The sequence below is a fragment of the Hemitrygon akajei genome, chromosome 1 (genome assembly GCF_048418815.1).
Source record: "Hemitrygon akajei chromosome 1, sHemAka1.3, whole genome shotgun sequence".
Classification (NCBI taxonomy): Eukaryota; Metazoa; Chordata; class Chondrichthyes; order Myliobatiformes; family Dasyatidae; genus Hemitrygon; species Hemitrygon akajei.
The window spans coordinates 54,933,185-54,952,612 of NC_133124.1; the positions used below are offsets into that span (position 1 = coordinate 54,933,185).

The 19,428-nt window shown below is 42.9% G+C and overlaps 1 protein-coding gene across 1 annotated transcript in view; it reads right to left on the bottom strand.

The window, feature by feature from the left end:
* kcnk9 (potassium channel, subfamily K, member 9) overlaps positions 1 to 8,741 on the bottom strand; it is a 91,883-nt gene extending 83,142 nt beyond the window's left edge. Inside the window, exon 1 of the mRNA XM_073043409.1 lies at positions 8,019 to 8,741. Coding sequence (XP_072899510.1) covers positions 8,019 to 8,568 — 550 coding nt within the window. The 5' untranslated portion in view covers positions 8,569 to 8,741. The remainder of the gene's footprint in view (positions 1 to 8,018) is intronic.
* Between the last annotated feature and the right edge of the window lie 10,687 nt (positions 8,742 to 19,428).

Genomic DNA, 19,428 nt, shown 5'->3' on the forward strand with positions numbered 1-19,428 from the left:
TTGGGGATGTTTTGCGGAGACGGCTTCCTCTGGGGCTGGTGATGAGAGATTTCCACCTTTGTGATCATACAAAGTCTTTATTATCTAAACGGCAATAACAGTGAAGTTAGACAGAACAGAGGGCAGAGGTGGATGTAAGAAGCTAGGATTTGGGGAATGTTGCTCAGAAGCAAATGAAATAAATCTGAATTTGAAGCAAATTGCTGCTAAATTGTACCTAAGTCATTTCGTCGCTTTTTTTCTTATTCCCTAATTTTGCTCTTAGAATTGCGATTACATGCTTGAGTACGTTTTCAAAGAAGTTTAGATTATTATTTCTCCCTTGAAATAGAAACAAAAAAAAACGATGAGAGCAGGGAAACAAATTTTGAGTGGCAAAGGAATCACCAAATTAATGCCAAGTGAAGGAGAGGGAGTCAGGCTGCTGGGAAGAGGAGGGAGGGTGAGTGGTTTCTGAGGAGTATATACATTTCAGAAAAAGATTTTAACTGAAAGTAAAGGGTGGAACTGAACGCGAAAGATTTGCGGATAAACTGAGAGAAAAACAAAGGGTTACAAGATGCTGCAAAAAGACGAAAAAATGCAAAAGCTGGGATCAGAAGCCAAGAGAAAAACATAAAATACTGTAAATACTATCACCTGCCACTTGTATTCCTTCCCTTCCCCTACCACCTTATTCTGTCTTCTCCACCCTTTCCTTTCGAGTTCTGATGAAGGGTCTCGACCCGACACTTCGACTCTTTATTCCCTTCTATAGATGCTGCCCGACTTAATGAGTTCCTCCAGCATTGTGCGTGTGGCTCTGTGTGACGGGCTGCATGTTCCAACATCTAATTTGTTTGTTGCAAGCTTTTTTCGCCATATAGGCTGAGGGGAAATCATTTGTCGAGTGATGCTCGAGGAATAGCCAGAATAGGAGTCGCAAGGGTCAAACCAACCCACCGCTGTCCACCACAAGGAAACAGAGATCCGAGACAAGGTCTTGTGAGTTGTCCGAGCAAAACAATTGTTCGGCTTTAATGAGCAAGCCGAGTTATCCGATTTGGCTTTTAAACGTCGGAATAGGAATCGACTGAAAGCTTATTTCACACCCCTATACCTGGGTGTTTTAGTCAACTTACGGAGAAGTCTAGTTGTCTTTAAAAGTACAGTATTAACTGCTACTACATTTGGTCATTTCAGTAAATGTTGGCATATCTGTAAGTTATCTGCACAAAGACAACAGAGGGATTACAAATTTGGAAATAAACCAAGGCCCCTGTTCATTTTTTAAATCAACCTGTTTGGCTGGGAAGATGTAAAAAGGTGCGGGATACGGCGCGGGACAAGAAAGAATTTGTTTTGTTAAGGTATATTGACAATTAAGGAGCGATTGGTAGTTTTGCAGGATCTGGTCGAGCCAAGTGCAGCAGACAAGCTGGTTAAAGACCAGAATTTCAAACGTTAAAGACTGCCGTAAGAAGGATCTAATCTGTCTCTTCCTTATACCAAAATGAACAAGAATCTGGTTTTCATGGTGGATTGGCCACACTTTTCCTGTATTCATCGAGATTCACATTCTCATCATTTTCAAGTTCCGACCTTTTCGCCACCATGGAGAATTTCAGTAAACCTTTGTTAATTGACACCCACAAACATCTCAAACCACTACCTTGTAAGGTATGCATTGCAAAGTTAGTATGAAATCCTTCTATAATTTCCAAATTAATCAGAATAACCTTCAGATTAAGAGCTCTAACTACTTCACATTAACCTTGAAATATAGTCTAACATGGTCTTTGTTTTGAAAGTACAGTCAGGAAGCATAATGTTCACCATAACCCATAATTGCTTTGTACATCCTTGTTACCTCAATTCCCTTTTGAGTAGATATTTATCTGCTTCGACAAGAAAACTGCCAACAGATGTAGCATCAAATGTTTATACTGGAAACCATATTGTTACTTGCTAATTATACCCATATTTTTCATTAGTTGTAACTGGAATAGTGAATGGGAAAACAACATAAAAAGGACAGACTAGCTGAAAATACCAGTTCTTATCAAAATTCGCATTTCCTTACCCTGTCCCTTCCCAGAGTGATTTTTCTACAAAACATATTCAGCCTTATTGTCATGGCATATATGCCTAGGGTATAAATGCCATGAGAAATTGCTTTCTGCAGCATCAGTTGCACTCTGTTTTGCAAGCATCCAAGAAGGTACTAGAGTAAAAGCAGAGGTAGTCAGCAGAACAGGAAGCAGCTGAGTCATAGAGAGATAGGGCACAGAAACAGCCGCGGCAGCTCATCTAGTCTAACTGAGCATCCACGACTAATCCCTCATTAATCCCATTAGTTTCACCATATTCTCATCAACTCGCCCAGATTCTACCACTCACCCATGTAGTGCGATCACACAAGTTGAGTAAGATGATTTCCTAAGTACTTGTCTATCGGTGGGTCCTCAGGTAGCTGTAAAGGCCGATTTGGGATCCAGATATTCTGGTGCAGTGTGGCCATGAGCAAGTGGTGGCTGCCCATTCTCTCCTTCTGTAGCTGCTGCTTGTTCTCTGCGGCACAGCAGAGGCTGCTATCATGTAGCGCAGCTCCCTTTTGAACAGATTTCTTCCAGGTCCATTGAATGAGTGGAATGTCTTCCCAGATTTTTGATGTAATATGGATTTTCTTCAGGCTGATTTTGATGTTACCTTTCAAACATTTCACTTGCCCACCAGAGGCTTGCTGACCCTCCTTCAACAGGGAGTGAAGGATCTGTCTGGGGAGACGAGAGTTAGGTATCCAGGTGAAATGACCTATCCATCAAAGTTGGAGTTCCTTTATCATGGTGGAAATGTTGTTCACATTGGCCTCTTCCAGTATGCTGGTATTAGTTCATGTGTCCATCCAGATGATCCTCAATATCTTTCATAAAGTTCTTTGGTGGTCTGGTTCTAGGACTTTCAGGTGTCTCCTATAGAAGGTTCATGACTCAGCTCCATAGAATAATGTAGGAAGGACTACTGCTCTATAGATGAAAACTTTTGTTTGGACCTGCAGGTCATGGTCTTCGAAGACTCTTTCCCCTAATCTTGCATAGGTTCCACTAACATTACTCAGACACTACTCAGTGGTTGATCTGAGTCCATGCTTGTTTTTGAGGAGAGAATGCTGCCAAGGTAGGGAAAGTGGTCTACATTTTCAAGGGTGAAATCATCAGCTTTTATGAAGGGATGGATAAATAGCAGGTTGGGTGGTGTCTGATATAGGATATATGTGTTTATATATTCAAAACAAGACCCAGGGTTCTACATACATTTGCAAAGGCATTCATGATACAGTGGGGGTCTTTGTCAGAGCATGCTGTGTATGCAAGTTTACCCACATACTGAATCTCTATGATGGTGGCGGCACTGATCTTGCTCTTGGCCATGAACTTGTTGAGGTTGAAGAGCCTGTTGTCCATTCTATACACTTACCCACCAGTCACCCACGTACTAGGGACAATTTATAGTGGCCAATTTTCCAAAACAGAAAGTGCTGGAAATACACAACAGGAAAGGCTGCACATGGAAAGAGAAACAGAATTAACTGAGAAATAAAATCTTAGAAAAAAATGCATTGAACTTGGAATATAGAGATCAAATTAAATATCTGTGATGAGATGGAGACCAGGAAAAACAGAACGATTGAGTTCTCTTTTGAAGAGGTGACCAAAAGGATTGACAAGAGCAGGGTTATAGATGTTCCCTACATAGATTTTATTAAGGATTTTGACAAGATCCTTCAAGATAAGCTTTTCTGGAAGATTAGTTCACATGTATCCACAATGAGCTAGCCCATTGGATTAAAAAGTGGATTGAGGGAGAGAGACAGCGTGTAGTATTACAAACACAAGAGATTCTACAGATGCTGGAAATCCAGAGCAACGCACACAAAATGCTAGAGGAACTCAACAGGTCAGGCAGCATCTATGGAAATCAATAAACAGTCAACATTTCAGGCTGAGACCCTTCATCAGCATATATTGTTTATTCATTTCCGTAGATGCTGTCTGACCTGCTGAGTTCCTCCAGCATTTTGTGGGCAGTATTGAAAGGCTGCTTTTCAGATTTGAAGCCTATGAACAGTGGATGTCTCAGCAATTGATCCACTGTTGTTATATGTATTAAAACTTGGAAAGGCGTGTAGGCAGGATGATTTTTGCAGGATGCACATTTTTGCTAGCATGGGGGACTAAAGAAGGTTGTCCACAAAAGAACATTGGGGTCTAGGTCAACTTGGATTGTGAGCCATGAAAGGTATGGAAACAAGTTTGAATCTGCATTTTGAGAAGCTAAACCAAGGGAGGACATACAAAGTGAATGGCAATACTCCCGAGAGTGGTATAAAACAGAGAATGAGAGACACAAGTGCTATATATAGTTCACTGAAAGCCCAGTATAGGTGGACAAAATGGCGCTTGGCACACTTGCAGGAGATTGAATACAAGAATGGGGACAATCAGTCATTGATGGTACCACCAGATACAAAATACTGCAGATGCTGGGAACTGAAATTCAATTGAAAATGTGGCCTGCTTATCGGGCCACTTCTGGAGAGGTGAATAATGCTACAACTGATAATCTTTCATTAGGAGTTGCCAATGCTAATATAATCAGGAAAGTCTGTTTATCTGAATTTACTAAATTCTGTGTGTCCTGAGAAAGATATGCATGTTAAGAGAAGACATTTTCTTCCTCGAGATTGGGGCTTCGCTACACCAATGTAAGATGCAATATAACAGCTAGCGAGGTCCGAGTTAGAGCAGGGTATTTAACTTAAGTGACAGGTTCAGAAGATTGCATTCACTGTGAATGAGGTGCATTAAATTGGAGGAAACACAATTACATTTCTACAAAATGCAGCTGCCCCTATTTTTTTTTATCAACAGCCATTTCCTCTATAAATTATACTCGACATTTACTTCGAGGCACAATAGTTCGCCAATGCTGGAATATGGAACCAAAAAAAAACAAACTGCTGGAGATACTCAGCGGGACAGACAGTCTCTATGGAAGCAAACGAATTGTCGATGTTTCTGGGCGAGTCGCTGCATCAGGACTGAGAACGTGGTGTGGGGGTGGGGGGGGATGCTGACTATAAAGAAGTGAATGGCAAAAGTGAGACAGGAGCTAGCAAGTGATAGGTGGATCTGGATGAGGAAGGTTTGGTGGGCAAATAGAGCCAGGAGACGTGTGCATTCTCTATCTACTCAACGTGCAACACCACTATAAATGTGTTTTTTCGGATGCATCGTTTACTCGTCTTGCAAGAAATAGAACCACGTTATTTCTATCCCGGCCATGTAGCTTTCAATGCTAATATATTATGTAAAGCATAAACTGTATTGAATTAGCTGTGGATCTAACATTATAGATGAATAACAAATCCCCGTCTTGCAAGTTTTTTAAAGAAAGCCGGTCACTTATAACAAATTTGAAGTTTCCTTAGCTTTAGTTAAGTTCTAATTTAAATTATCGCCTTTAAATTAAAAAGAGCAGCTGGGGGGGGGGGTGGGGGTAGTGGGGTGGGGGAGGGTTGGTAGGAATGTGATATTCTAAACGTTCCTAAAGGGGGCGCTCCAGTTCCCTACCATTAACCTTCATACCAAAAGACTTTCCTGTAATTCTTCACAGAACCGTCTGCGTTAACATCCCTAAGGCATCGCAGTCTGGGTGGTTTCACTTTTTAATGTCCCAGTGTCTTTGTCTTTAGATGGGACTTTTAAAACGTAGTAGTTTCTAACTTGTAAAACTGACTCATTTTAACATGGCCAGTCTTGGAGTATTCGTGGTGCCTCGCCACTATTGACAAAATGCGTAGAACAATTTCAAGGAATATCGTATGCATTGTATTTTTTTTTGCTATGAAAACAGGGGAGACTATAGAATAGACAGACGCGCATCTGCCCCTAATTCTGGATGTGCTTCCCGGCTCTTTTGATTGGGACGTACAAGAAGGATGCAAGGAGCCTCTCGTCTCATAATCTCCACTTAAATGTACGTGGGTGTCCCGCGGCGAGTTCTGACACTGTTGTGATTCTAACTTAAATGCATTTCTGATTCTCCACTTGTTGTCGGTAATTAAATAAGCAGCGTTGGTGGAAACATTTAAAGCGATTAATCAGGAAAAGTGCATTGGATCGAATGATGGGAAGGCGGGTGGAAATGTCAACTCCGACAGTTAGAAATGAGCAAAGCAGGGCTGTCAGAGTATACAAATTACAGCGGGCGTTGCTTTAAACAGATTACAGCAGGGACTTTGTCACCTGGAAATCACATCGTGGAAACTGTGATTTCACCTTTAAATACTCCCTAAGAAAATCGTAGAAGTGATAAATATTTAAAACAACAACTTGTAGCTGGCTGGCGCTTTTGGCATACAAAGCATTTCAGTGCCTTCAGTGCTCGTGTCTGAAAGATATGTTAAACAAAAGACAGAGGTATTCAAGGTGGCCAGTGGCAGCGTAAGTAGTGACTGCTGTTGGCACGTGGTCAAGTTAACTCCAACCTCAGGCGAAGAGGGAGAACTCACGGTTAGACATTACAACCTACAGCCAGAAGTTAGCATCCCCTTCGTGTTCAGCATGAAAACATGGATGATATACAAACCACCTCTCCCCTCCCACTCTTGCGTGTTTTAATAAGGTTGCACCATGGTTCTCTTCATTTCAAAGGGAAATGGGTTGTTGGTGAACCTCGGCGGCTGGGTGTCACTGACTGCAGTGCCTTGATTCAAAACACAGGTCTACTGCTTTTGGTGCAGTGGGCGACTGGTTTCCCCGTCGCAGGACAGCTTATTGCTAAACATCGTTTATTAACAGCGATGTTCTTTTAATATCCCAAAACATCTGATTAATGTAAAACAAACATTCAGTGTTTAATATGGCATACTTATCAACCGCTGATGGAAGTTTAACTCTCGGTGGTTTGCGACAAACTGCTACATTTGAATCAGTTGAAAACTATGTTGCGCACCTCTCTGAATATCCTCCCATTTGTATGTTTACTCCCCCCCCCCACATCCCCACCCCCCCCCCCCCACCCCTTTACACAGCACGTCATCTTTTGCGTTTGCTGCACTGCACTCACGCGGGAAGCGGTTTTATTTTATTGCATCGGTTTTGCTCACATTGCGGGTTTTCGAAGGTATTTCGATTCTACTCATTTCAGACATTTTGAGACAACGCATCCCAAAGTGAGGGGTTGGGGGACAGACTTAAAAGACGGCCCCTTGCTTCTACATTACCCTCGTTCTGTGTCTTCTCTCCCCTTGCACTTCACAGACACTTTGGAGATCTCTTTTATTTACATCCTCCAACGCTCCTGTTGCTTTCAATGTTACACGCAACAGGGTATAAAAGTTCAGCGACAGACTGAACACACTCGTCTGCAGTTGCGTTTTCAACAAATTCCTTGGGCATTTCACGGAACACTCATTCAGTGTCACAGAGGTGTGATCCAAGTGCGCTTAGCATTTTAATGATACAAATTTGACATTAACTCGTTTCAAGGCGTCCAAGTACAGAAACCGAAAGTCAGAGCGCCTCGCTGGATAAATGGAGTGAGTAGTCTGAATTGGCGTCTTTCTGTGAGACAGTTTTCACGGCAGCAAGTTACTAACAGAAAAACGAACGTGAGTGAAGGGTTCTCTTTCTTTTATAACTGCGATTCACATCAGGGAGGTGGTTAATAAATTGGGTCGGAGTTTAGATTTGGATTGAGACTGAGTTCGTAAACTTCCACTAGCCAGTCAGACTTCTTTCATTCTCTACATTTTTCCCTGCTACCAAGCAGAATTAAACAAGCACCTTGCCTCTTGGTAAAAGACCCCTCTTGTTACCCTAAAAGGGGTTAACCCAACTAATCAACTACGGTTTGAAGGCTCTGTTTCTCCGTTTGTCGCTATCCTTCAGCACCAAGTCGCCACAGAAATAGCCCATCTATGTGTGCGCGTGTGGCATGTGTGTTTAAAGTGGAGTCAGTGAGCACTTCCTTACCTATAGTTGTGATCACTGTAATAGCAAAATAAAAGGATCCAGCGAATTTCCACTGAACCCCAGCTCTATGGGGCTCCGCTTGCATGATGATCACCTCCAGCTGCTTGTAGTCTTCATCGCTGATGTTGTACTTGCCCTTGAGCCCGATCTGCTGCTCCTTCAGCTTGCCGCCCTGCTCCATTTCGAACTCGGACTCGAGGGCATCGAAGACAGCAGCTCCCACCAGCAGGTAAGTGAACGTGCAGATGATCAAGGATAGAGTTCGCACGTTCTGCCGCTTCATGGCCTCCAAAAAACGGCGTGTGAGCGGCTCATGTCCGCTCTCCCTTCTATTCTCCAAACGCCTGAGGTCCACCGAGAAAGCCCGGGTACAGCAGCCAGGATCCCGGCAGCGGCTGTTCAAGTTATCCGACACGTACTGGTCCTCTTCAATGGTTTTCTCGGAGGCGGACAGACAGAGCAAGCTGCTCGATCGCCGGGACCAGGATCCCTGCAACCTAACTCTGCGCAAGACCTGACCAAACCAAGTCGTCCCAGTGCGCAGGGCCATCAAAACAGCACGTTCTGGGTGGGGGGAAATGCTGTTCGCTCAGCGATCTGTTCTCAAAGAATACGGTCGGGGATCCGAGGCGCTGTGGTCTGCGTCAAAGCCGGCTGGTGACAGTGAAGAGACGCTTACAGGGCGTGGGATGGAGCTAGTGGGCTTGGCGGATCGCTGATGGATCTGACAGGGGTACCCACCACGTTGGATTAGATCTGATTGTTGGAGTGCGTTACCTCCCTCCCTCCGAGTCTCCTTCCTCTCTAACCACACCTAGTGGGATCTCAGCCATCGACACTTTATCTAGTTATCTATTTTAGAGGCAGGTATTTTCAGGATTTTTTTTTTTGTTAAGAAGGTTGATTTAAGACGACTGTCTGATGTCATCTCCTTATTTGTACCCTGATGCACGAAAGGCGGGAATGAAACAACCTGCCAGTGAGAAGATTAAAGCGTATGAGGACTGAAGAAAGAGGTGGGGATAAGGCCACCACCTACGGAGGCTTGCTTAAATACATGTCATATCTTGTTGTGACAAACTTCCATAACCTCTCCGACCCACTTTCAGTCTGTCCGGCACACCCTCCTCTCCACCACACTTCCCGATCTCACGCAGACTCCGGCACAGACAGCCCGGTTTCGCTTTCCTTCAGGCAAAATTAACCCGGCAACGTCTTCATTTTAGTCCTGGATAGAAATGTTTTGTTCTTTACGTTTCGCTTTCACTAATCTGCGCTTTTGAGTTTTCGCTGACAACGCAGAGACCTTCCTTAATAACCAGCCAACTACTACAGACAGTTCGCTGTCACACTGAGCACTAAGAACAATCTGCTAAAGCTTTTCGCACAAGTCTCGCGCTGTTAGATCAGTCTGAATACAACTTCATGGGAGCCAATATGATTCTTCCTAAGCTTCATCAAACTAACATCTAATGTGATTCCCATTTCTAATTCTGAAAACTGAACGGAAGGAAAGGTATAACGGAGCCCTTAGACGACTCATTATAGACCAGGGGTTCTCAGTATTTTATATGCCATAGAGCCTTATCATTAACTGAGGGGTCCGTGGACCCCAGGTTGATGACCCCTATCTAGTTATCATTTTAAATAAATGATTGTAAGTTAATACAATCAAAAGTTGTATCACGAGTAAACACCCGCCCAAATAATCTGGTAAAATCAGTATTCAGAAAGCAAATTGAACCCACAGAATACACCAACAGAACACCCCCAGGTTCTAGGAATGGCCTCTGAGATATTATTGAGCATAACTGAACTTCAGATGCCAAAAATACACTGCCTGTATGCGCCACGTTGTTTTACATATAAGCTTAAACGTGACGGTAATCAACGTGATATTTTGAAAGTATGAGTAAAATGCTATTCCTTTTACATAACAGACAAATGAGGATTTGCAATGTAACCATATTGTCTACCGTGCAGAGAAATTCGCGTTAAGTAACATCCTGGTAGTTACAAATGATTCCTTTGCAATTTAATTATGCAGTTATTAGGAATTAAATACAATATACTCGAGAATTTGAGAAAAAATCAGGTGTAACTAGAGATATATTTTTACATTTGATTGTGCATTAAATCAGTCATGAAACATACAATGTGGTACAAAATGGCGTGGGTTATGTGATAGCACAACTGTGAAAAGATGGCTTGATAATTAGCTTTGGTTTAATAATATTCTACGACACTATCTTATGAAAAGCAGCCACGTTTTCTTCTTGTTGTTCCTGAGCTGTCCGTGGTCCTTAGCAGCAGGGCAGGCACAAGCTCCGGGGCGGGGTTTTCTTTCTCGCGTCATTGGCAAAAGAGGCAATTGACATTGTAGATAAGTTGCGTGGAAATCAAAAGACACAGGAGGAATGGCGTGTGGCACTCGGTCCGTGCCAGCCTCCTTACTGCTGAGTCAGCCGATGTCCAAACTTGAAAACCCGGTATTCTCAACCTGAATTACCCAGCCTCTTTGGGATTGGCTGTAGATTAAAACAGAGCCGTTTCCTCCGAGCAAAACATACAACTAAAACCATTTATCAATCCGACAAAGCAGCAGAACTCCACTGAATATTAAACGTGCAATATAATTTGAAAGAATTTGTAAAAACTTGAGGATAATGGCTTCCCCTTCCTCCTCCGCCCCCAGCCCCGCACACAGACATACCGCAGCCCCAGCCCTCGACCCCTGGCCGCGGGTGTGTGTGATGTGATTCTGCAGCCGGACCGTGCCCTCTCATTAACGCCAGGCAAACAAAAGTCAACATTTGATTTCCACAAACTCCAGTGGAAGATTAACAGGTGTGATCACCAGCCTTACAGGAAAAATAATAAAACTAGCGATGAACTGTGTTCAGGAATACTCAGCCTCGAAGGATTAAATATATTTGATTGTTTTAATTGCGTGCAGTTATCAAACTTCTCTTCGAATGCGTTCGAAAGATAATATTTTGTCTTGACAAGCCCACAACTAACTCAAATTGTCAGTTTAGACCAAGCTACAAATCCACGCTACTTCAGTTATGCCAGGAAATCGCAAAACTAATCACTTTTACTTAAAGGAAATCGCATATTCTTTGCATCATAATGGTTAGGTATCCCAGAAACCGACCAGAGTTTGAAACACGCCTAACTGTTGCCCCAACAACGTCTGATTTACTGGGGGGGGGGGGGGGTTGCAATAGCAGCGTCACGTTTCTGATCATCATTGAGAAACGGACGGTGAAGCATGGTTTACGTTCTCTTGAGTTTTCACATGGCAATGGAGAAAAAACGGACTGCAGTACGTTTACTGGCATTATATTTTGTGTTAAACTTCATCAGGGAATACTAACCACGATAAAATGGATGGAAAATTTACGCGTCACTGAACAGTCACTGTGCAAACAACTGGCCCCGCATCGTGGAGCCAGCCGATGGATCTGCAAAGTAAAAAGACGCACGTGCAGGAAATAATGCTGGAAATGTTGACAGTCCAATTTCCAGTATCTGGATAATTGCAAACAAGAAGTATTCAGTGGGTGCCCGGGAGGACGTGAAATGTGCGAGAGAGTAACTGAGGCTCAAACACTTTCCCCATTTTGTTGTCATTGAAAGTAAGTGCCCCATTTACAAAGTTTCTTGAATTCTAAATGATATAATGAAATTGACGGGGGTGGGGAGGGGGCGAGTCGCGAACAAATACACTTCACCCACTTACGAGTTTTAAGGAAGACTTCCCTAGGAAAAAAATATTTCTCGGCTAAGGTCGAACGCATCACGGCAGGACACGAGTAATTTTTAAAAAAATCTTGTCAAAATGATGAGTACACATTGACAGGATTTATGAGATTATCATAAACATGACCGACAAATTCTTCTCAAATACGGACAGATTGCGTGGAAACCAATGCGCGGCATTTTCATCTTGAGCTCTACTGTGTCTAATTTCCAAGTACAAAGGCTGATTATTTACTTTATTAGATTTCCTTGGTACAGAGCTCAGCGACTGAAGTGCTAATGTTATTGTGATCACCAGTAATTATTTGTGAGTTGTGCAATTATCAGTGGTTCATTTGACGTGATGCTTCTAGAAATACGTATATCCTGAGCACCTGTTACCCCACTTGCCTTCAGAAATGAATCATACTAGTTTGGGGGAAAAGAGTCGTGGGGAGGGGGAGTAGATCTGTACCTGATCACATCACTCCATTCCCATAAATTCCCTCGTTCAGACCTCAAATGCGGTTGCAGGGACAATTGACCATGAAAACTACGTAAATCATTAAGTTTGGCTCCATTCCACTCTCTGTCGACGAGCAGCGGTGCCCTCATACCGATCTCACTCGTGGTTGTGACCAAAATCACTAGGAGAGTTACACTTGACTGAACACGCTTTTATCCCGATCCTCTTAAAGGTTTGTAAACCTTGCCAGGAGTTTGGTTAGGACAGTGTACCAAGCAAACCTTCAAACTAAACCAAACTAACGCTCCATGACAGGCACAACCTTCCTTCCTACTACTGTGGGAGTGAGGAGTCAGCCTACATATGGTGCAGAGAGCAGCACGCACAAAATGCTGGCGGAACTCATCAGGCCGGGCGGCATCAAAGGAAAAGAGCACAGTCGACGTTTCGGACAGAGAGGCTTCGACAAGGAGAGGCGGAAGCTATAGGTAGATACTGCGTTTTTCTTTCTTTCTCATTGCACAGTTAGAGCAGTGGGGGTGCCACGCAGGATAGTGGCATGTTCCTCTTGCGGAATGTGGGAAGAAAGGGAGACCCCCCCACCCCCAGAGTTCCTGACGGCTCCACCGACAGAAAGTCATCCAGCTGCAGCTTCTTACAGACCGTGTTAAGCGATTGGATCTGGATCTGGATGAATTCCGCATCATTTGGGAGGCTGAGAGGTTGATTGACGGGACATCCAGGGAGGTAGTTACACAGGTAACCATCAGGAGGGAGAAAGGAGAGAGGAAGGCAGTGCAATGTACTCCTGTGGTCATTCCCCCCCCCCCCCCCCCCCCATATCAGGCATACTATTTTGGATACTGTTGAGGGGGCAGATGACCTAGCGAAGGAAAGCCACAGTGGTCAGGTCTCCGGCACTGTCTGCCTCTGTGGCTCAGAAGGGAAGGTGGGGTGGCGTGGGGGGGTGGGGGGGGAAGAGTGATAGCGGGTTCAATGATCAGGGGAACAGACAGGAGGCTCTGCAGACAAGTACAAGATTCCCTGGTGGGAGATGCCAGGATCAGGAATACCTTGGACTGACTTCAAGCTTTCTTAAGTGAGAGGGTGGGCTCTGTGTTGGTAACAATGACATGGGTAGGAGAGGTAACCAGGTCCTGCAAAGTGAGTTCACGGAGTTGGGTACTAAATTAAAGGACTTGACCTCCAGAGTTATGATTTCAGGATTACTACATATGCGCCCTGTGCTAGTGAGGCCACAAATAGGAAGATCATACAGTTTACAGTTGGCTAATGAGATGATGCAAGAGGGAGGGTTTCAGATTTTAGGATCATTGGGCTCTCTTCCAGAAAATGTGGGACCTGTACATGTGGGATGGCTTGCACCTGAACTGGAGGGGAACTAATATCCTTGCAGGGAGGTCTGTTAGTTCTACATGGGGGAGGAGGGTGTTAAACTAGACATGTACTGGGATGGGAGTCAGAGTGCCAGAGCAGATAGTGGATTGGTTTAGGGGAAAGATGTTGTTAAGCCTACATTCAAATTCAGGAATTGAAAGGTTGAGCATGGTGGACTATTATTCTGAGATGGAAATATTTCAATGCAAGGAGTATTGGAGGAAAGGTGGATGAGCTTAGCGCATGGATCAGCACGTGGAATTATGACAGTATAGCCATTAGTAAGACTTGGTTGCAGGAGTGGCAGGACTGAGAGCTCAATGTTCCAGGGGTTTGTTGTTTTAGACTTGACAGAGTGTGAGGGATTAAAGGGGAGCTGTGAAATTACTAGACAGGAAAAATGTCACAGCAGTGCTCAGACAGGACAGACTGAAGACCTCATATACTGAGGGTGTATGGTTAGAACTGGGGAATAAGAAAGAGGCAACCATGTTAATGAGATTATACTATAGACCATCCAATAGTCTGGATTTAGAGGAGCAAATTTGTAGCGAGAGTGTAGGCTATTACTAGAAACATAAGATTGTGATAGTAGGTGATTTTAACTTTCCACATATTGATTGGATCTCCCAGACTGTAAAAAAGGCTGGATGGGATCAATTTTGTCAAATGTGTTCAGGAAAACTTCCTTAAAAAATACATAGCGGTCCTAACTAGGAATGGGATTCTAGTTCTCCTATTAGGGAATGAGATATTGTGGGTGACATAAGTTTGTATGGTAGAACACTATACAACAAATAATCATAATGCCATCAGTTTCAATATAATTATGGAGAAGGATAGGTCTGGTTGAGATTCTAAAGTGGAGAAAGTCCAATTTTGATGGTATCAGGATCTGGCAAGTGTGGATTTGAACAGGTTATTTTCAGGGTAAATGGGGGGCCTTTAGAAGTTCAAATTCTGACAGTACAGACTTTGTATGTTCCTTTGGAATAAAAGACAAGGATACCAGGTTTAGGGGATCTTGGTTTTTGAGAGATTTTGAGACCCTGGTTAAGAAGAAAAAGGAGTTACATAGTAGGAAGAGGCAGGTAAGGAACAAATGAGGTACTTGAGTATAAGAAATGCAAGAGGACACTTAAGAAGGAAATCAGCAGGGCCAGAAGAAGATATGAGGTTGTTCTAGCAGACAAGGTGAAGAAGAACCCTAACAGTTTATACAGATACATTAAGAAAAAAAAGGATTGCAGGGGGACCTCTTGAAGATCAGAGTGGTCATCTATGCATAGAACTGAAAAGAGATGGGGGAGATCTTAAATGGATTTTTGAATCTGTATTTACTTGGGAGATTGACAGAGTTAATAGAAGTGAAGCAAAGCAGTAGGTGGGGCAAGGACCATATACAGGTTACAGGAGTCAGTGTTTGCTGTCTTGAGAAAAATTAGGTGGATAATTCCCCAGGCCCTGTCAAGGTGTTCCCTCAGACCTTGTGTGAGGTTAGTTCAGAAAGTGCAGAGGCCATGGAAGAGATACTTAAAACATCATTAGTAATGGGTGAAATGCCAGAGGATTGGAGGATAGCTAATATTGTTCTGTTGTTTAAGAAATGGCCAAAAAAAAAAGCCATGAAATTATATGCCAGTGTGTCTGATGTCAGTAGTGATTAAGTTTTTGGAAGGTTTGGAAGGTATTCTAAGGGAATGGATATATAAGTATTTGGATAGGGAGGGACTGATTGGGGAGAGTCAACATGGTTTTGGGCGTGTTAGGTTGTATCTAACCAATCTTACAGAGTTTTTCAAAGAAGGTATCAGAAAAGTTGATGAGGGCAAGGAAGTGAATGTTGTCTCCATGGACTTTAGCAAGACCTTTGATAAGGTCCCACATGGGAAGTTGGCCAAGGAGGTTCAGTCACTTGGCATTTGGGAAGAAGTAGTAAATAGGATGAGATATTGGCTTCGTGGAAGAAGCCAAAGAGAGGTGGTAGATAGTTTCCTCTCTAACTGGAAGCCTGCAACAAGTGGTGTGCCACAGGGATTAGTGCCGGGTCCACAGTTACTTGTCATCTGGATGATAACATGGTTAAATGAATCAGCAAATTTGTTGATGGCATGAAGATTGGGGAAGTAGTGGACAGTGAAGTAGGCTATCATAGCTTGCAGCAGGATCTGTACCAGCTGGAAAAATGGGCTGGAAGATGGCGGATGGAATTTAATGCAGACAATTGTGAGGTATTACACGATAGGAGGACAAACCAGCATAGGACTTCCAGCAGTAGGGCACTGAGGCATGCTGCACAACAGAGGGATCTGGGAATACAGATTCATAATTCCATAAAAGTGGCATCACAAGTAGACAGGGTCATGAAGAGAGCTTTTGGCACATTGGCCTTCTGACTCAGAATCAGGTTTAATATCACTGGCATTTGTCATGAAAGTTGTTAGCTTTGCAGTGGCAGTACAATGCAATACATAATCAATATAGAAAAGAAACTGAATTACAATAATGATATATGTATAATAAATAGGTAATTTAAAATAAGTAGTGCACAAACAGAACTAAAAAATAGTATTGAGGAAATGTTCATGGGTTCAATTTCTACTTAGAAATCATATAGCAGAGGGGAAGAAACAGTTCCTGAATCACTCCATGTGTGCCTTCAGGGTCCTGTACCTCCTTCTGATGGTAAGAATGAGAAAATGGCATGTCCTGGGTGATGGGGGTCCTTAATGATGGATGCCACCTCTCTGAAACACCACTTCTTGAAGATGTCTTTGTTACTACGATGACCAGTATCCATGATGGAACTGACTAATTTTACAACTTTCTGCAACCTACTTCCATCCTGTGTGGTAATGCCCCCTGCTCCCCACAAAACAGTGATGCAGCAAGTCAGAATATTTCCCGTGGTACATCTGTAGAGGCTTTTGAGCATTTTAGGTGACAAACCAAATATCCTCAGACTCATAATGAAATATAGCCACTGTCTTGCCTTCTTTATAGCTGCATTGATATGTTGGGACCATGTTAGAACCTCAGAGATCTTGACACCCAGGAACTGGAAATTGCTCAATCTCTCCACTTCTGATCCCTCTATGAGGATTGGTTTGTGTTCCCTCATTTTAACCTTCCCGAGGTCCACAATCAGTTCTTTCATCTTACTGACAATGAGTGCGAGATTGTTGTTGCAACACCACTCAACTACCTGGCATATCTCACGCCAATATGCCCTCTTGTCTCCATCTGAGATTCTGCCAACAATGGTTGTATCATCAGCAAATTTATAGATGGTATTTGAGCTACGCCTAGCCATACAGTCATGGGTATATAGAGAGAGTAGAACAATGGGCTAAGCACATATCCCTGTGGTGTACCAGTGTTGATTGTCAGCATAAAACTAAATAGTGAGCTTGGGAGGTGGGATGTTATGGAGAAGTTGTATAAGACATTGGTGGGGCCTAATTTGGAGTACTGTATGCAGTACTGGTCTCCTACCTACAGGGCAAGATACCAATAATTTTGAAAGAGTGCAGAGAAAATTTTCAAGGATGTTGTCAGGAATCGTAGGGGAATGTTGAATAGGTTAGGAATTTATTCCCTAGAGCATAGGAGAATAAGGGAGGATTTGAAAGAGGTATACAAAATTATGAGGGGTATAATATGGTAAATGCAAGAAGGCTTTTTTCACTGAGGTTGGCTGAGACTCCAACTAGAGTTCATAGGCTAAATGTCAAAGGTGAAATGTTTAATAAGAGCATGGGGGAAAGCTCTTCACTCAGAGTGTGATGAGAGTATGCAACGAGCTGCCAGTGGAAGTGGTAGATTTGTGTTTGATTTCAAAACTTAAAAGGTATCTAGATAGACACATGGATGGGAGAAGTATGGAAGGCTAGTATGGAAGGGTGCCATTTAATAGGAATTGGCATGGACTAGATGGGCTGAAAGGCCTGTTTCTATGCTGTAGTGTTCTATGGCTCTATCATTGAGGATATTTTTAAGAGATAGTGCCCCAAGAAGGCGGCATCAATCATTACAAAACTTCACCATCTGGGACATGTCCTCTACTACCATCAGGGATGAGGTACAAGAGCCTGTACTCAATGCTTCAGGAACAATGTCTCCCGGTCCGCCATCTGATTTCGGAATAGTCCATGAACTAATGAACACCACCTTGTTATTCCTTTTTTTTGGCACTATTTTTTTAACTTATAGATTTTTATAGTTTTGGATTGTACTGCTGCCTCAAAACAACAAATTCTGGTTTTAATAGATCTGATTCTGATTCAGAAACCACTGCTACAAACATGTTAGATTAGCAGAGGGAATAAACTCTTTTAAGAGAAGCAATATGTATTAGAAATACGGTTTCCCTTTCACCTTTATGGATAAAAGTTTATTTTCCTAGCCTGTGATCTGTTATCTGCAGAGGTACAGTTTAAAAAAAAAATTCTGTGTTGTTACATCTACACGCATTTTAGACAAAATATACCGTATGTCCATATATGGTGTTGAACTGCAAATAGGAAAAGAACAAAATAATTATTAGTGTATATTGTGACTCTACAGGTCACAGATTTCCTAATATTTTAAAGGTTTCCCTTCTTACCTATTTACTCTGTGTTATGGTTTGTAACAGGGCTTTGGGAAAAGTTATGATCCAAATTATGGAAGTGAACATTTATAAGAAAATATTTTTCTTTTAACATCCCTTGTCCCAGATGATATTGTACACAAAAAAAGACAGCCTCTCAGCACTTTGGTTCATAGAACAGTATGGCAATTGACAAACAATTTGCTCAAGATGTGCCAGCCTTGATGCTAATTTAGACTAAATATCCTCCTCACATGTGTCATCCATATCCCCCCATTCCTTTCATATTTTCATGTGTTTGAACAGTGACCAATCAGAGATTGTGAGTGAGAGAAGAGGTGATTCACACAGGTCAGCGAGTGTGCATTAAAAAGTAGTGCTTCACAGGAGTTTTGGAATTTGAACAGCAACCAATCAGAGATTGGGAGCACGAGAAGAGATGACTCACACAGGTTGGCAAGTGTTCATTAAAAAGCAGTGCTTTGTGGGAGTTTCGGTGTTTGAACAGCAGCCAGTCAGGGATCAGGATTCATTAGCAAGAGCAAATAGAAATAAGGCAGGGCCAAGCGGAGCAGCCATTGTTGGAGTGGACAGTGTTAGAGTGGGGATTTGGGGCTTCAGAGTTCAGGCTTCAGCAAGAAGAGGCTTGGGTGAGAAAAGGCAAGAAGCTGTAAGTAGAGTTTATATTCAGTTTATTTATTGTGCCCTTCTTTACAATTGCACGGTTAAAGCAATAGGGATAGCCCTCTACATTAAGGCAGCATTTGGCATCAAGGTGCCCTAGCTAAAATGGAGTCAATGGGAATTAGGGGGAAAACCCTCCACTGGTTGGAATCATACCTGACGCAAAGGAAGATGGTTGTGGTGGTTGGAGGTCAATCACCTCATCCTCAGGACATCACTGCAGGAGTTCCTCAGGGAAGTGTCCTAGGAACAACCATCTTCAGCTGTTTCATCAATGACCTTCTTTCCGTCATAAGGTCAGAAGTGGGGATGTTCACAGATGACCGCACAATGTTCTGTACCATTCGTGATTCCTCAGATAGTGAAGCAGTTCATACCCAAATGCAGCAGGACCTGGACAATATCCAGGCTTGGGCTGACAAGTGGCAAGCAACATTCAAGCCATGCAAGTGCCAGGCAATGGCCATCTCCAACAAGAGAGGCTCTAACCATCATCCCCTGACATTCAGTGGCATCACCATCACTGA